Below are 15,579 nucleotides of genomic sequence, written 5' to 3'. Positions count from 1 at the left end.
GAACATAAAAATTCAGTGATGTTTATGGACTGAAGTTCTTTACTAACCTGAATAGCTTGCTGCAGAACGCAGAACATTTCTTGGCTCCGCTTTCTTTTTAGGACAACATCATCCTGCTCCCGCAACATCTCTTTGAAGAGGTTCTCTCTGCATATACACCAGGGAGCACATGCTTAATTGTACAACTAACAGGTTCATGCAGTGTATAGAGGGTGTTTTATAGCTGTAGTTCATACTAGCTATCTTAGTTTCTTTACTGGATGGGCCACAGAATAAGAACAAATGAAAAGATCCGGTTTCCCACTGGATGGGCTACAGAATCAGAATAAATGAAAAGATAAAGCAAACAGAAAATTTCACCATATCACGTTGTTACAGTCCAATCAGTTGAGTTAATTTGACACTGATTCTAAACAGTAAATTAGTTGAACAATCCAAAGCCTACTACTCAACAAGGTAGCTAGGAAAAAACTAACATGATTCATGAATTCAATAAAAAAAACCCTGATCATGAAGTTTCATACTACTACACTGATTTCTTAGAGATAGCTTCAAACCACATAAGAAGCTAATTTAAATAGACCATTTGAGAGTGAGAACCCTAGCAAAAGACAAGGGTATCATCAGCAAACAATAAATGTTAGACCTCCATGTCCTCTTCCTCCCTCACCTTGACCCTTCATACCAACAAGAAAACCCCTCTCTAGCTCTCTACATCAAGCAACTGAGGGCCTCCATTGCTATCACAAACAAATAGGAAGAGAGAAGATCTCCTTGTCTTAATCCTCTAAAATTTTGGAAGAAACTGGATAGGGTACTGTTGAATATAATGTATTTATAGTATATAACCTTTCCTTGTTAATATAGGATACATGTATGGTAGTTAGGACTCCTAGCCTTGTATATATATATATTTCTCAATTGTAAGTAGATCATTACATTAATGAGAATTAAGGTTTTTCTTCTTTCTCTCTCTCTCAACATGGTATCAGAGCCAAGGAAGAAAACCTAATTCTTTCTTGTTTCCCGTGTCATCAACTCCGGGAAACCTTCCGGTGACCGTGTTTCATTCCGGTCACCTTCCCCATCTTCCAATACTTTCCGGTCATTCGGATCGTCGACAGAAACTACTCACCGCCGGCGAAATTTTCCGGCGAATTTTCCGGCGAGCTTTTCCGGCGACTTTTCCGGCGACGTATTTTTCCGACACCGACTATACCAGAAGGAGCGCCTGGAGGAGATCTACAACTTTTGTGAAGGCACCGGCACCAAAATCCCATCCACGCGCCGTCCACGCGCAAATTTCCGGCCGGCGACTGAATCTCACGCGCCGGCGCGTGAGGGCGCGTGAGGCCTTTTCCGGCGACGCGCCTCCTCCTCCAGCTTCGCCTGACGCCGACCAGCCTCCCTACCTCCCTGGTTCTCCCATCCGAGCCCTGCACATACCTCTTTTGGGGATTTTTGTCTCCGTCGGCCCTCCAAACAGCCTTTCCGGCGAAGCTCCGACTACTTTTTCTCCACTCCAATCCCTGCACGTGCCTTGGGAAGTGTTCTTCTACCTTTCTGGTGGTACCACGCCGCGATCTGAGGCCGTCTCCCTTTTTCGGTGGTGCCACGCCGCAATCTGAAGCCGTATTAGGGCTCTCTTCGATCCAAACATACTTCATTCTTCAGATAAGTAGATATGACTACTAAAAATTCCATTTTTTCCGCTGTTATATCTGGATCTCCTATGATTACTTCGGAGAAATTGGTTGGCAGTGACAATTATCTTTCCTGGTCTGCGTCTGTTGAACTTTGGTTTATGGGTCAAGGATATGAGGATCACTTGATTACACAGGAGGCAGATATCCCTGAGGTTGACCGCGTACAGTGGAGGAAGATAGATGCACAGTTATGTAGTGTATTATGGCAATCGGTTGATCCCAAGATTCTTCTTCATCTTCGGGCCTACAAAACTTGTTTTAAATTTTGGACTCAGGCCAAAGGATTATATACGAATGATATCCAGCGTCTTTATAAGGTGGCTTCTGCAATTGTCCATCTCAGCCAACAGGACTTGGATCTATCTACTTATATTGGCCAGATTGCCTCTCTTAAGGAGGAGTTCTTGACTGTGATGCCTCTTACTCCTGATGTTGGGGCTCAACAAACACAGCTTGACAAGTTCTTCATGGTTCTTACTCTTATTGGCCTCCGTCCGGATCTTGAGCCTGTCCGCGATCAGATTCTTGGTAGTTCATCAGTTCCGTCCTTGGATGATGTGTTTGCTCGCCTCCTCCGTATCTCCTCCACTCAGACTTTGCCATTTGATAGCACTTCAGATTCTTCTGTGTTAGTTTCTCAAACTAACTCTCGAGGAGGCCGTAGTGGTACCCGAGGTAGAGGTCAACGTCCTCATTGCACCTATTGCAATAAACTTGGCCACACTCGCGATCGTTGCTATCAGTTACATGGACGACCTCCTCGCACTGCCCATGTGGCCCAGTCCTCTGATTCTCCGCTGCCTCAAGCTCCGAGCTCTTCCGCATCTCAGGCTTCTGTTGCCTCTGTTGCCCAGCCTGGTAATGCCTCTGCCTGCCTTACCCACACATCTTCTCTTGGACCCTGGATTCTAGATTCTGGAGCTTCTGATCACTTATCTGGTAATAAGGATCTTTTCTCCTCTATTACTACTACCTCCGCTTTACCTAATGTTACCTTAGCTAATGGTTCTCAAACTGTGGCTAAAGGTATTGGTTTGGCCCTTCCTCTGCCTTCTCTACCTCTCACTTCTGTCCTTTATACTCCTGAATGTCCTTTTAATCTTATTTCCATCAGCAAAATCACTCGTACTCTTAATTGCTCTATTACCTTTTCTGATAAATTTGTGACCTTGCAGGACCGGAGTACGGGGAAGACGATTGGCATAGGACGTGAGTCTCAAGGCCTCTATCACCTCACCTCGGATTCATCTCCTGCAGTTTGCATTTCCACTGATGCTCCTCTCCTCATTCACAATCGTCTGGGCCACCCTAGTCTCTCCAAGTTCCAGAAGATGGTCCCTCGTTTTTCCACTTTATCGTCGCTTCCGTGTGAGTCATGTCAGCTTGGGAAACATACTCGTGTCTCGTTCCCAAAGCGTTTGAATAATCGGGCAAAGTCTCCTTTTGAGCTTGTCCACACTGATGTTTGGGGTCCTTGTCGGACTGCGTCTACTTTAGGATTTCAGTATTTTGTCACTTTCATTGATGATTATTCTCGATGTACTTGGTTATTTTTAATGAAAAATCGAGCTGAGTTATTCTCTATTTTCCAGAAATTTTATGCTGAAATCCAAACCCAGTTCAATGTTTCTATTCGTGTGTTACGCAGTGACAATGCCAGGGAATATTTTTCAGCCCCATTTACTTCGTTTATGTCTCATCATGGGATTCTTCATCAGTCTTCTTGTGCTCATACTCCTCAACAAAATGGGGTAGCTGAACGCAAGAATCGACATCTTGTTGAGACAGCTCGTACTCTCCTCCTCCATAGCAATGTTCCTTTTCGTTTTTGGGGGGACGCTGTTCTTACCGCTTGTTATTTGATTAATCGTATGCCCTCCTCTGTCTTACATGATCAGATTCCTCACTCCCTTCTCTTCCCTGACCAACCACTTTATTTCCTTCCTCCTCGTGTCTTTGGTTGTACTTGCTTTGTTCATATTCTCACTCCTGGACAGGACAAGCTTTCCGCCAAAGCCATGAAGTGTCTCTTCTTGGGATACTCTAGACTTCAGAAGGGTTATCGTTGTTATTCCCTTGAGACTCATCGATACTTTATCTCCGCTGATGTCACCTTCTTTGAGGACTCACCATTCTTTTCCACCACTTCTGAGTCTCTTCCTGTTTCTGAAGTCTTGCCTATTCCATTGTCTCCCCACCTGATGCTATGCCTCCTCGGCCACTTCAGGTTTATCATCGTCGCCCTCGTGTCGTTGCTCCTCTCCCTTTTGCTGAGGCACCTGCTGACTCACTTCCTATCCCTTCGGCTTCACCTACCCGGCTCTGCCTTCTCCTAATGACTTACCATTGCTGTTCGGAAAGGTACTCGCTCTACTCGTAATCCTCATCCTATTTACAATTTTTTGAGTTATCATCGATTATCTTCACCCTATTCTGCTTTTGTTTCTGCTATATCCTCTGTTTCTCTTCCAAAGAGCACCCATGAAGCTCTTTCCCATCCAGGCTGGCGACAGGCAATGGTGGATGAAATGGCTGCTCTGCACTCTAATGGCACTTGGGATCTTGTTGTTTTACCCTCGGGTAAATCTACCGTTGGTTGTCGTTGGGTTTACGCAGTTAAGGTTGGTCCTGATGGTCAGGTTGATCGCCTTAAGGCCCGCTTAGTTGCTAAAGGCTATACTCAGGTTTATGGTTCTGATTATGGTGACACATTCTCTCCGGTTGCCAAGATTGCTTCTGTTCGTCTGCTTCTCTCCATGGCTGCCATGTGTTCTTGGCCTCTTTATCAATTGGATATTAAAAATGCCTTCCTTCATGGTGATCTTGCCGAGGAAGTTTATATGGAGCAACCTCCTGGTTTTGTTGCTCAGGGGGAGTCTGGTTTAGTATGCAGGTTACGCCGTTCTCTATATGGCTTGAAACAATCTCCTCGAGCATGGTTTAGCCGTTTTAGTTCTGTTGTTCAAGAGTTTGGCATGCTTCGCAGTACAGCAGACCATTCAGTTTTCTATCATCATAACTCTTTGGGGCAGTGTATTTATCTGGTTGTTTATGTGGACGACATCGTCATTACAGGCAGTGATCAGGATGGTATTCAGAAACTAAAGCAACACCTTTTTACCCACTTTCAGACCAAAGACTTGGGGAAACTCAAGTATTTCTTGGGAATTGAGATAGCTCAATCCAGTTCTGCTGTGGTCCTTTCCCAAAGGAAGTATGCTTTAGACATCCTGGAAGAAACTGGTATGTTAGACTGTAAACCGGTAGACACACCTATGGATCCGAATGTCAAACTTGTACCAGGACAGGGGGAGCCTTTAGGAGACCCCGGGAGATATCGACGGCTCGTAGGTAAATTGAACTATCTCACCATTACTCGTCCAGACATTTCTTTTCCTGTGAGTGTTGTTAGTCAATTCCTACAGTCACCATGTGATAGCCATTGGGATGCTGTAATCCGCATTCTTCGATATATCAAAAGTACACCAGGCCAAGGTGTGTTGTACGAGAACAGAGGTCATACTCAGGTTGTTGGTTACACAGATGCAGATTGGGCTGGCTCACCCACAGATAGACGTTCCACTTCAGGGTACTGTGTTTTTATTGGAGGTAATCTAATATCTTGGAAGAGTAAGAAACAAGATGTAGTGGCCAGATCTAGCGCTGAAGCCGAGTATCGAGCTATGGCTTTGGCAACATGTGAACTCATATGGTTGAGACATCTTCTTCTAGAGTTGAGATTTGGAAAGGATGAACAGATGAAACTCATATGTGATAACCAGGCCGCATTACATATTGCATCCAATCCAGTCTTTCATGAAAGGACAAACATATTGAAGTTGACTGTCATTTCATTAGAGAGAAGATCGCATCAGGATGTGTTGCTACAAGTTTTGTTAATTCAAATGATCAACTAGCTGACATCTTCACTAAATCTCTCAGAGGTCCTAGGATTAAATATATTTGTAACAAGCTTGGTGCATATGACGTATATGCTCCAGCTTGAGGGGGAGTGTTGAATATAATGTATTTATAGTATATAACCTTTCCTTGTTAATATAGGATACATGTATGGTAGTTAGGACTCCTAGCCTTGTATATATATATATTTCTCAATTGTAAGTAGATCATTACATTAATGAGAATTAAGGTTTTTCTTCTTTCTCTCTCTCTCAACAGGTACTATTTACAAGGACAAAGAAATTTGCTGTAGAAATGCACCATTACATCCATCTAATCCACTTTTGGCCAAAGCCCATCTTAACCATAATAGCTAGCAAGAACCCCCAATGAACGTGATCGTAAGCCTTCTTAATGTCTAATTTGCATATAACACCACTAGAAGTGCTCCTCTGCACAAAGTCAATAGCCTCTAGCAATAAGAGCCATATCAAGAATTTGTCTTCCCTCTATAAAGATATTCTGAAATTTGGGAACTACTCTTCCAGTCACAGTACCTCCTTTCTCAGCCTATTGGCACGAACCTTAGTGCATGCCTTGCACAACCAGCCCACCAGATTAACAGGCCTAAAATCTTTCAAGTCCTTGGGACCACCTTTGTTAGGAACCAACACTAGAAATTACAAGAAATGCAGCAGGTTGTTCTTATATATAAGGTAATTTAAGGGATAGATTCATGCATACATACTTGAAAAGAAATTACTAATGTTGATGACTTGTGGAAAGTCATCTCCAAATGAAATAACCTAACTTATTTTCATTCTAACTTGGAATGCAGCATATGTAATGAATAAAAGTGGATCTGATAAATACACACTATGTGCAGATAAATGTTCGGTGTAGTCACAAACTGGTAAAAGATTGGAGAGGGTTGTGAGAAGTTCCAGGTCCAACTCTCATTGGGGATAAAAAAATTTACTTACCAAACAAACAAACAAACAAATAAACTAGAGAATAAGGCTAATTAAGAAGTTAGAATTTCATTATGATGGAGATCTCCACACAACTATGAACACAGAAAGCCATCCTATTTAAACCCTAAAATTATAGCAGCCAAATTTATATACTGGCATCATTACATTTCAAGAATAATTTTGAGATAATTAGCATTGAGGACCTCCAAAAGGAAATGAACTTTTATATGTGCTCATGCTGGATAGAATTGATAATCAAAGATTTCTATTTTGTACCATATTCATACCTGTATAGTTTTTGTACAAAGGCATTAAGCAGGTCCCTTTTTGTATGATTGACCTAGATGAAAGGAACAAAAGTGGAAAATAAATAAATAAAACTAAATTTTAGAGCTAAAGAGGGAGTTATCCAAATATAAAGTATAAGAAATGCAGAACGAAAGAGAGACAGGCTTATTAACATACCAGAAAATGCATTATAGCTTTAGGAACGAAGTCTTGAATGTTCTTTCTAACAATGTCATAATAAGACCTCAGGAGTAATTTGGTTACTATTACTTCCACTGCTTCACGCTCTGTTTGTGTTTCTAGTGGCTTTAAGATGGGTGGAGGCTGATGCCAAAAGGAGACAGATTTGAATCAGGCAATAGAGAAGTAAGATCACAAATTAAAAATGAAGAAATAATATCCATCCTAACACACTTACGTCTCTCAATTGTATCATAGAGGGCAACAGCTCCATATCATGAAATGTTTCACCAAGAGCTGTGTTAGCTGAACGATCATTAGGTGATGCCCACTTCCCAATTATTGATGAAATTCCCCAAGTTCTCGAGTATGCATTACCTGTAAAATTGCAAGCAACAGTTTGAGACATATAATTAATAATCTCAGCTTATGTTTCTGTGCAGAAACTGCTTGGCCCAAAGTGTGAGTGGCCACAGCCACCTTTTATCTATATACCATTCAAAAGCACTTAATTTATGAAAATTTTACTACAACCTATCCTATTTGCATGTCATACGCACGGTTTAATATCTAAGAAATTTAGGAGGTTCCCCAGCAATTTCCACAATATTCTATACCAAATTAGATTGGAAGTTGGCAAACTACCTCAATGAAAATTGAAATCTAATAAATAAATAAAAAAACAAACAAATGCATGCTGTCGAAAAATATAAACATGAACTGACTCATGATACATATATGTCACACTACAAGATTCTAGAGCATAGCCTACTCAAGAGTGTTGTCTGACTTAACAAACCAAGCATAATATGCGATGGACAGGATCAAAAGTCCATGATCATCAAGTTATGCTGGAAAACAAATAATAATTGATGACTTGGAAGTGAAGAATTTAGATGAGTTTAGAGAGTAGAAAGTCATGTTAGTGGTAGAAATGCCTAAAAGTTGTGGTGCTAAGCAGCATCCAGTTAAAGTAACAAAGCCAAAGCATCAGTTCAAAAATGTTCCTTGAAAAGGAACATTGAGTTGACATAATTCGGCATGCACATCAAGCAACAAAAGAACATATATTTTAATTCTACTGCTTGTCCTCTAGTATGATTAAATCCTCATTTTATCTCACTTCATGCATTAGGAAATGGCCAAATCATTCAAGTTCTTTAAGATCATTGTTATTTATTTATGTATTTCTTTACTATTAACCATAATCACATTTTATATTTTCCAGAATTCCTTTTGACTGATTTTCAGAAAGGATGAGCCCTGCGCTTCCAAAAATACTTACACCTATAAAATATGTAGACTTGTGAAAGAGTTATTTAAAAACTGATCTGCTACTTAGAAAAAAAAAATTACAAGATATATAGAATACACTAGTTGACCTATAGAGCTCTAAACTAGGAAAAATATCCTAATATCCTATAGTAGCAAAACACATCAATGGGAATAATACAACTCTAAATATACAACACAAAAAAATGCTTATTCCAACAAATTATTGTCCATTCTAACACTCCCCCTTAAGTTGATGCAAAGATATTTCGCATTCCATGCTTGCTAATTATCTGTTGAAAGTTTTCATTGGACAATCCTTTTGTGAGCACATTTGCAAGCTGGTTGGAGGGTGAAACATATGGAGTACAAACTTGTCTATAGTCAAGATTTTCTTTTATAAAAATGCCTATCAATTTCCACATATTTGGTCATGTCATGTTGAACTGGATTATATGTTATATTTATAGTTGTTTTATTGTTGCAATAAAGCATCAATGGACTCTTTACTTTCACTTTCAAATCTGAGGGTATTATCTTCAGCCAAAGCAATTCGCATATCCCTTGCGCCATTGCCCTAAATTCTGCCTATGCACTAGAACAAGCCATCACCGATTGTTTCTTGCTTCTCTAAGTGACCAAATTCCCTCCTAAGAAGGTGCAATACCCCACAATCGATCTTTTGTCTGTCATAGAACCAGTCCAATCAACATTTGTATAAGCTTCTAACTTAAACTCGTCACCTTTCTGAAACAAGAGTTCTTTCCCTAGAGTTCCTTTCAAGTATCTAACAATTCTGTAAATATGTAATGCCCAAGTTTTTTTTTAAAAGGGTAATTTAGGAAATTCATAATAAAGATATTAAATTAATTAATTAATTAATTTAATAAAAATGGAAGAGGGGTGAAAAGGTAATTTTACGAATAATACCCTAGGTATAAATAGAAAATTATCTTCTTTCTGTTCTTTTTTGAATCGCGTTCTTGTTTGCAGAGAGTTTCCAGAGAACGTGAAGTTGAGGTCAGATTTCAAGGTTTGAAGAACAAACCTCTATAGGTAAGATTCTAACCCCTAGATTATTTTGTTAGATTCATTAGTTAATTTCAAGTACATTAGATATATTTTTTTGGAAAAACCCCAAATCTAGATTAGGGTTAGTTTATTTTTTTTAATTCGTTTTAATATCAAAATAGTGAAAATTTAAGATTTTGATTTATTGTTGGAAATTGGAAATTCTTAAGTTTTTAGGAAAAAAAAAAACCTGGAAGACGCGTGTGCACACTGTGGAATTGGAGAATGGCTTAAGGATTAAAAAAATAAAAAATAAAAATAAAAATGGAAGACGCGTGTGCACACTGGTGGAATTGGAGAATGAAAATATATATATATATATATATATATATATATATATATATGTGTGTGTGTGTGTGTGTGTGTGTGTGGGTGTGTACGGATGGAGGGTGTTGTTAATTAATATATATATATATATATATATATATATATGTCTATTATTTTGTTGGCAATAATGGAGTATTGTTGGGAATAAAGTTTATGTTTAAAAAAAAAAAAAAACGCATGTGCACTAGTTGCATGCGTGTGGAAACTATGCATCCACTTTTTTTTGTAAGGATTTCATGGTTGAAATCTAATTGGTGGATTTTCACATACTCTATTATTAGACTTTGATGGATACTTGGGTATGTAATATTTAATTGTAACAGGACTCCGTATTGTTAGACTTTGATGGGTACTTGAGTACTGAGTACTGTATTATTTAATAACGGCAGGGCTTTGTGTTATTAGAAACAAATTGGGAATTTATTAATTTATTTCAATAAGGAATAGATTAGTTAAATTATAGATAAATAGTAATAGTTATTCCTCTTATATTTTGTTAGGTGAAGAGTAGATTTTTAGGATTATTTTTCTCTTCAAAGTTTTTGAGGACTTCTTTTGAGGTAAGGAAAATTAATGCAGTTGTTAAATTCTTTTTTTTTTAAACAATTTTATATATATATATATATATATATATATATATATATATATATATATATATATATATATATATATATATATATTATTTGAAAACGTTTTGAGTTATATTCCGTTTTATGCATTGATCAAACTTGTTTTGCATGAAAAGTATGTTAGAATTTTCTATTATGTTTTTGACAAATAAATGTGGAGATATTATATGTTGTAAATTTGAATAAATGAAATAAATATTTGACTCTGGTTTGTTTGGCCCTTGTCAACGGGATATAATAGTTGACTTTTGGCTCTTATCAATGGGATATAATAGTTGACCTTTACATTTCTTGGTGGGGAATGTAATTGATTTGAACCCCAACCTCTAGGAGTTTCGGTTAGAGGTTACTAGTACTAGTAGTATTTGGTTCCGTCCACCTTAAATGAACAATTTGAGGCTAGCCACCCATTTGAAAAGTTCCACCTAACTGGGCACCCTTTGATGTTTGATGATCAGAGTAAATAAATTATTGGAATGTTTTGACTAAATTTGATATGAAATTGTTTGAATCAGAAATAAATGCATACAGTTAGAAATTTTGAATGTATTGGCAAAAAAAAAAAAAAATTACTCACAGCTTTATGAAAATGATTGATTACAATATCTCCTATTTTGCAAGTTTGAAATGTTTGATCCATGGATTGCATTAATGTTCCTTATTGGGCTGTGAGCTCATTCCCATCTGTTGACTACTTTTCAGGTACCCTTAGTTCGGGTGAGGAGTGATGGCTAGGCTGAGGAATGGTCATCATTAGGATTTGACTTAGGATTTTATGTTGGATTTTGTTTAACTGTTAGTTATGTTCATTTGGATCTTTTGGTATTTGGAAGTTATTTGGATATTGATCCTTCAAATTTTATGATAGATCAAAGTTGAGTTTTGGAGATTTTGAAATTTGTTCTAATACTTGAATTGTTTAAGTTTGCAAATATTTGGACAATGGATTTTGGATAGTGGATGTTTTAGTATTGAAATTGAATTTTGAGGATTTTAGATTTTGTTCCGCTACTCTGAACAGGTATTTGGTAATTGGTAACTTCTAATTACAAGATAATTGTTTGGGTCAGGTTACACTGTAAGCCTTCGGGTCTGAAGTGTGAAATGACCGTCACGCCCTTGGAGTGAGTCTTGGGGCGTGACAAAATAGCTTCAAGATGTGGCCTAAGAGGAACATGCATAAACTAACTTACCACACTTACAACATAAGTTATATTCGATCTTGTGTGTGATAGGTAAATAAGCTTCCCACCCATTCTCTAATAAATACCTCGATGAGTTGGTTCTTCCTTCTCTTATTTTTCTCCTAGCTGGTGATTAGCCTCTATTGGAGTATCAATAGGTTTGCAACTAGCCATACCTATTTCTTAAAGGAGATCTTGAGTGTACTTTTATTGGGAGATAAAAATTTTGTGTAGAGATCTAACTACTTCAATTTCAAGAAAATATCTTAAACTTCCAAGGTCTTTAATTTCAAATTTTTTTACCAAATAGACCTTCAATCCTAACATCTCCTCATTGTCATCACCAGTCACAATAATATCATCCACATACACAATTAAGATAGTAACTCTCCCAATTGAGGATAGTTTTATGAATAAGGTGTGATCACCTTGACTTTGGGAATAGCCTCCATCAAGCATAGACTTGGTAAATCTCCCAAACCATGCTCTAGGTGATTTTTTTAGTCCATGGAGGGATTTTTTCAATCTACATACCTTGTTTTTCTGTCCTCTCTTCTCGCATCCTAGTGGTGTGTCCATATAAACCTCTTCTTCTAAATCTCCATGAAGGAATGCATTCTTCACATCAAATTGATATAGAGATCAATCCTTAATGACAACCAAAGAAATGGTATTCATCTTTGCCACTGGTGCAAATGTCTCGTGGTGATCTATACCATAAGTTTGAGTGTACCATTTGACAATAAGTCTTGCCTTGCATCTTTCCATGGTTTTGAGTTTAAGGCTTCTTGAACAATTGCGGGTATTTGTTGAGACAACTTGTGAGAGGAGTATAAAGGTAAAATTTTATCGTTATTTTCATTACTTGTTTCAAGGTTGACAATTGGAGTTGGAGAAGTAATGATGGATCTTTTCTTCCTGGGGTACACATTGAAAATTGGAGTCTTAGGTCTCTCCGCCATGGTTTCATCATTTGTGAGAGCATTAGAAGAAGTTTCAGCAGGTATTGTTGGTGAAACACTATTTGATTGATTATAGGAAGGATTTTTGGGATTATCTCTCCGACTTGGATGGACGACCATTCTATTCCCATCATCTTTATCTACAATTTCAGCCACTATATCATTCATTTCAGCAATAATTTCAGCAGCAACTACATCATTCTTTTCAGCAGCAATGATATTTGTTCCTTCTTTCAATTCTTTTTCCACATCCAAATCCCACCTATCTTCCAATCTTGATATATTCTCCCCCTAAAGATAGGTGTTATTAAGGTATTGTTGATTCTTTACAAAAGTCACATCCATAGTGATATAATGCTTCTTCGTAGGAGGGTGATAGCACTTGTAGCCTTTCTTTGTGGGGGAGTACCCTAAGAACACAATCTTCACAACTCTAGGATCCAACTTTCCACGTAATTGGCCATGGATATGAAAATAGGATACGCATCTGAAGACCTTTGGTGGTAAAGCGACTACTCCTTAAAAGTTGGGAAATAGTGTCATGAGTTTCTTCACCAGTGCTTGGTTTTCTAGGACTTTTGTTGGCATTCTATTGATCAGGTATGCAACTATTAGTATAGCATCACTTTAGTAGTGTTTCAACACTTTCATTTGGAATAAGAGAGCACGAGCTACCTCTAAAAGATGTCTATTTTTTCTTTTAGTCATTCCATTCTGTTGTGAGGTATCAACACATGTTGATTGATGTAGAATGCCTTCATTGCTCAAGTAATTCATCAATTCCTAATTGAAATATTCTTTGTCTGTTTGAATTTTGGCTCCAAATTGAGTGTTAACAAATTTGTGAAATACAGAAAAAATTAAGAGCACTTTAGACTCTAACTTCATGAGATAAACCCAGGTGGTCCTAGTGCAATCGTCTATAAAAATAATAATGAGCACTAGAAATATTGGTTAACATGGGATAGGCCCCAAACATCTAAACGAATTAAACTGAATGGGGAAACAAATTGAATCTCTTTTATTGAAAATCTCAAGCAATGATGTTTAGCAAGAGTACATGATTCACAATGGAACTTGCTAATATTTATTTTCTCAAATGAGAGAAAACAACCTTTTTAACAAAGGTAAAGGGAGGGGGGTGTCCTAAACGGTTATGCCAAAGAACGATTTGGTCCAAACCAGTTTTGTGGGCTGAAACTAGGCATTGAGACTCTTTACCTCCACTTCTGCAATCGGTCTCCAAGTAGTAAAGTCCATCTTTTAGCTTACCATGCCCAATCGTCTTCCCCAAATGATCCTAAAAATAACAACCCGATTGAGCCATGGAACATGAACCTGAATATGACGAGGAGTTTGCATTAGAATTCTCCAACTCGTTCAACAATAGTTTCAGCCTCTCAATATCAGATTATTAAATCCCATCTGTGCTAATTTTTCTTTAACAATGGTTGTGTGATTGCCTTGTCCTAATCTAGTAGGTTGATTTCCTCCTTTGTTGCCAATTTGTTTCTGGTTTTGAGGCTTTCCATGTAGCTTCCAACACATGACTTTTGCGTGTCTTGATTTGTTGCAATAGTCACACCACATTTTATCCGTGTCCACTAGTTTCTTGTTGTCACTTACAATTTGATTTTGTTTGATCATTGCTAGAGCAGAATTTTCTGTTGTGAGACTTTCACAATTTTCAGTTTTGTTGCCCATCAATTCTTTGCAGCTTTCCTCCCCACAAATGTGTGAAAATGCTTCATTAAAATCAGGAAAAAGGTCTTTTCCTAGTATTCTTTCACATGTTTGATCTAATTCAGGATTAAGTCCCAACAAAAATGGAAAGACTCATTCTATTTCCAACATGTCCCTCATCTTCTTTGAATCAACAGTAGATTTCATCTCCATGTTTTGGTAGAGATCTAACTCCATCAATAACCCTTTGAGAGAGTCATAATATTCCATGACACTTGGAAGTCCCTTACTTGGTAGTCATAATCTGCCACTTGATCTGAAAAACTTAGGAGGTGAAACCAACCTTGGAATAGGTCTTATTAACAGCTTCCCAAATGTCTTTAGCCATGGGAAGAAGTAGATATGTCTTACTAATCTTACGTTGCATGGAGTGTAGTAGCCAAGACATTACCATTAAGTTTTCTGCCTCCCAAATCTCATACTAAGGATCACTTTCAAATGGTGGTCTTTTTGTCCTAATAACATATTTGAATTTCTCTTTGCTTCTCAGAGAAGTTTTTACAGATTAGACCACTCCATAAAGTTGCTGCCATTTAGTTTTGACGTGGCGATTTGAATGGTAGGATTTTCAAAGTGTATGGATGCCTAGGCGCTGAGAGAAGCTACTACTGAAGTGGTGTTGATGGGCTTAGGTGTTTCAAACATGGTTGAAGGGGAATATGACAGTAGGAACTGAATGAGAAGGAGATTTTCTTACGTGGAAACAAAAAAACAACAATGAAGGCTGTGAACTGAGAAATAAATGAAAAGGATAACGACGATGAAGGCTATGAAATAGGACACAAAATGGTGGCTATTAACTCCACCTAAAATAGAACAATAATGAAGGCTGCCTGTAAATCCAAGAGCCTAAATGGCTATGATGCCATGTAGACTTGTGAAAGAGTTATAAAAACTGATCTATTACTTAGAAAAAAACATCACAAGATATATAGAATACACTAGTTGACCTATAGAGCTCTAAACTAGGAAAAATATCCTAACATCCTATACATTGCAGAAGGCATCAATGGGAATAATACAGCTGTAAATATACAGCTAATTTAAAAAAAAAATGCCTATTCCAACAAATTATTGCCTATCCTAACAAAATATATTGTACTCCATAGCCTATTTAGGTTTCCACTCCAAAATGCCTCACTGTTGACTTCTGAGAGGATAGTTTTGGTGGATCGGAGTTCCCTTACCTAATTTCCCCATTCCTCTTGGTTTCTCCCCTGATACATAGAAACAAAAGAGGGCATTTTAAAATTTTCTCCTCTTAGCGAACCAAATGACCCATCATGTGCATGAATGTGATAGAAGCTATGGAAAGCGTAGTCTTAATGACCCAGTTGCTTTGG

General features: G+C 37.9%; 1 protein-coding gene across 1 annotated transcript in view; it reads right to left on the bottom strand.

Moving 5' to 3' along the window:
* The window catches only part of LOC117912753 (dynamin-related protein 3A-like), an 88,007-nt gene that overhangs the window by 5,487 nt on the left and 66,941 nt on the right, over positions 1-15,579 (bottom strand). Inside the window, exons 16-19 of the mRNA XM_034827447.1 lie at positions 7,287-7,426; positions 7,046-7,192; positions 6,868-6,920; positions 48-147 (exon numbers count right to left, since the gene is read on the bottom strand). Of these exons, the coding sequence (XP_034683338.1) occupies positions 48-147; positions 6,868-6,920; positions 7,046-7,192; positions 7,287-7,426 (440 nt within the window). The remainder of the gene's footprint in view (positions 1-47; positions 148-6,867; positions 6,921-7,045; positions 7,193-7,286; positions 7,427-15,579) is intronic.

The sequence above is a fragment of the Vitis riparia genome, chromosome 4 (genome assembly GCF_004353265.1).
Source record: "Vitis riparia cultivar Riparia Gloire de Montpellier isolate 1030 chromosome 4, EGFV_Vit.rip_1.0, whole genome shotgun sequence".
In the NCBI taxonomy this organism is placed as follows: Eukaryota; Viridiplantae; Streptophyta; class Magnoliopsida; order Vitales; family Vitaceae; genus Vitis; species Vitis riparia.
This window is presented reverse-complemented; position numbering and strand designations above follow the sequence as displayed.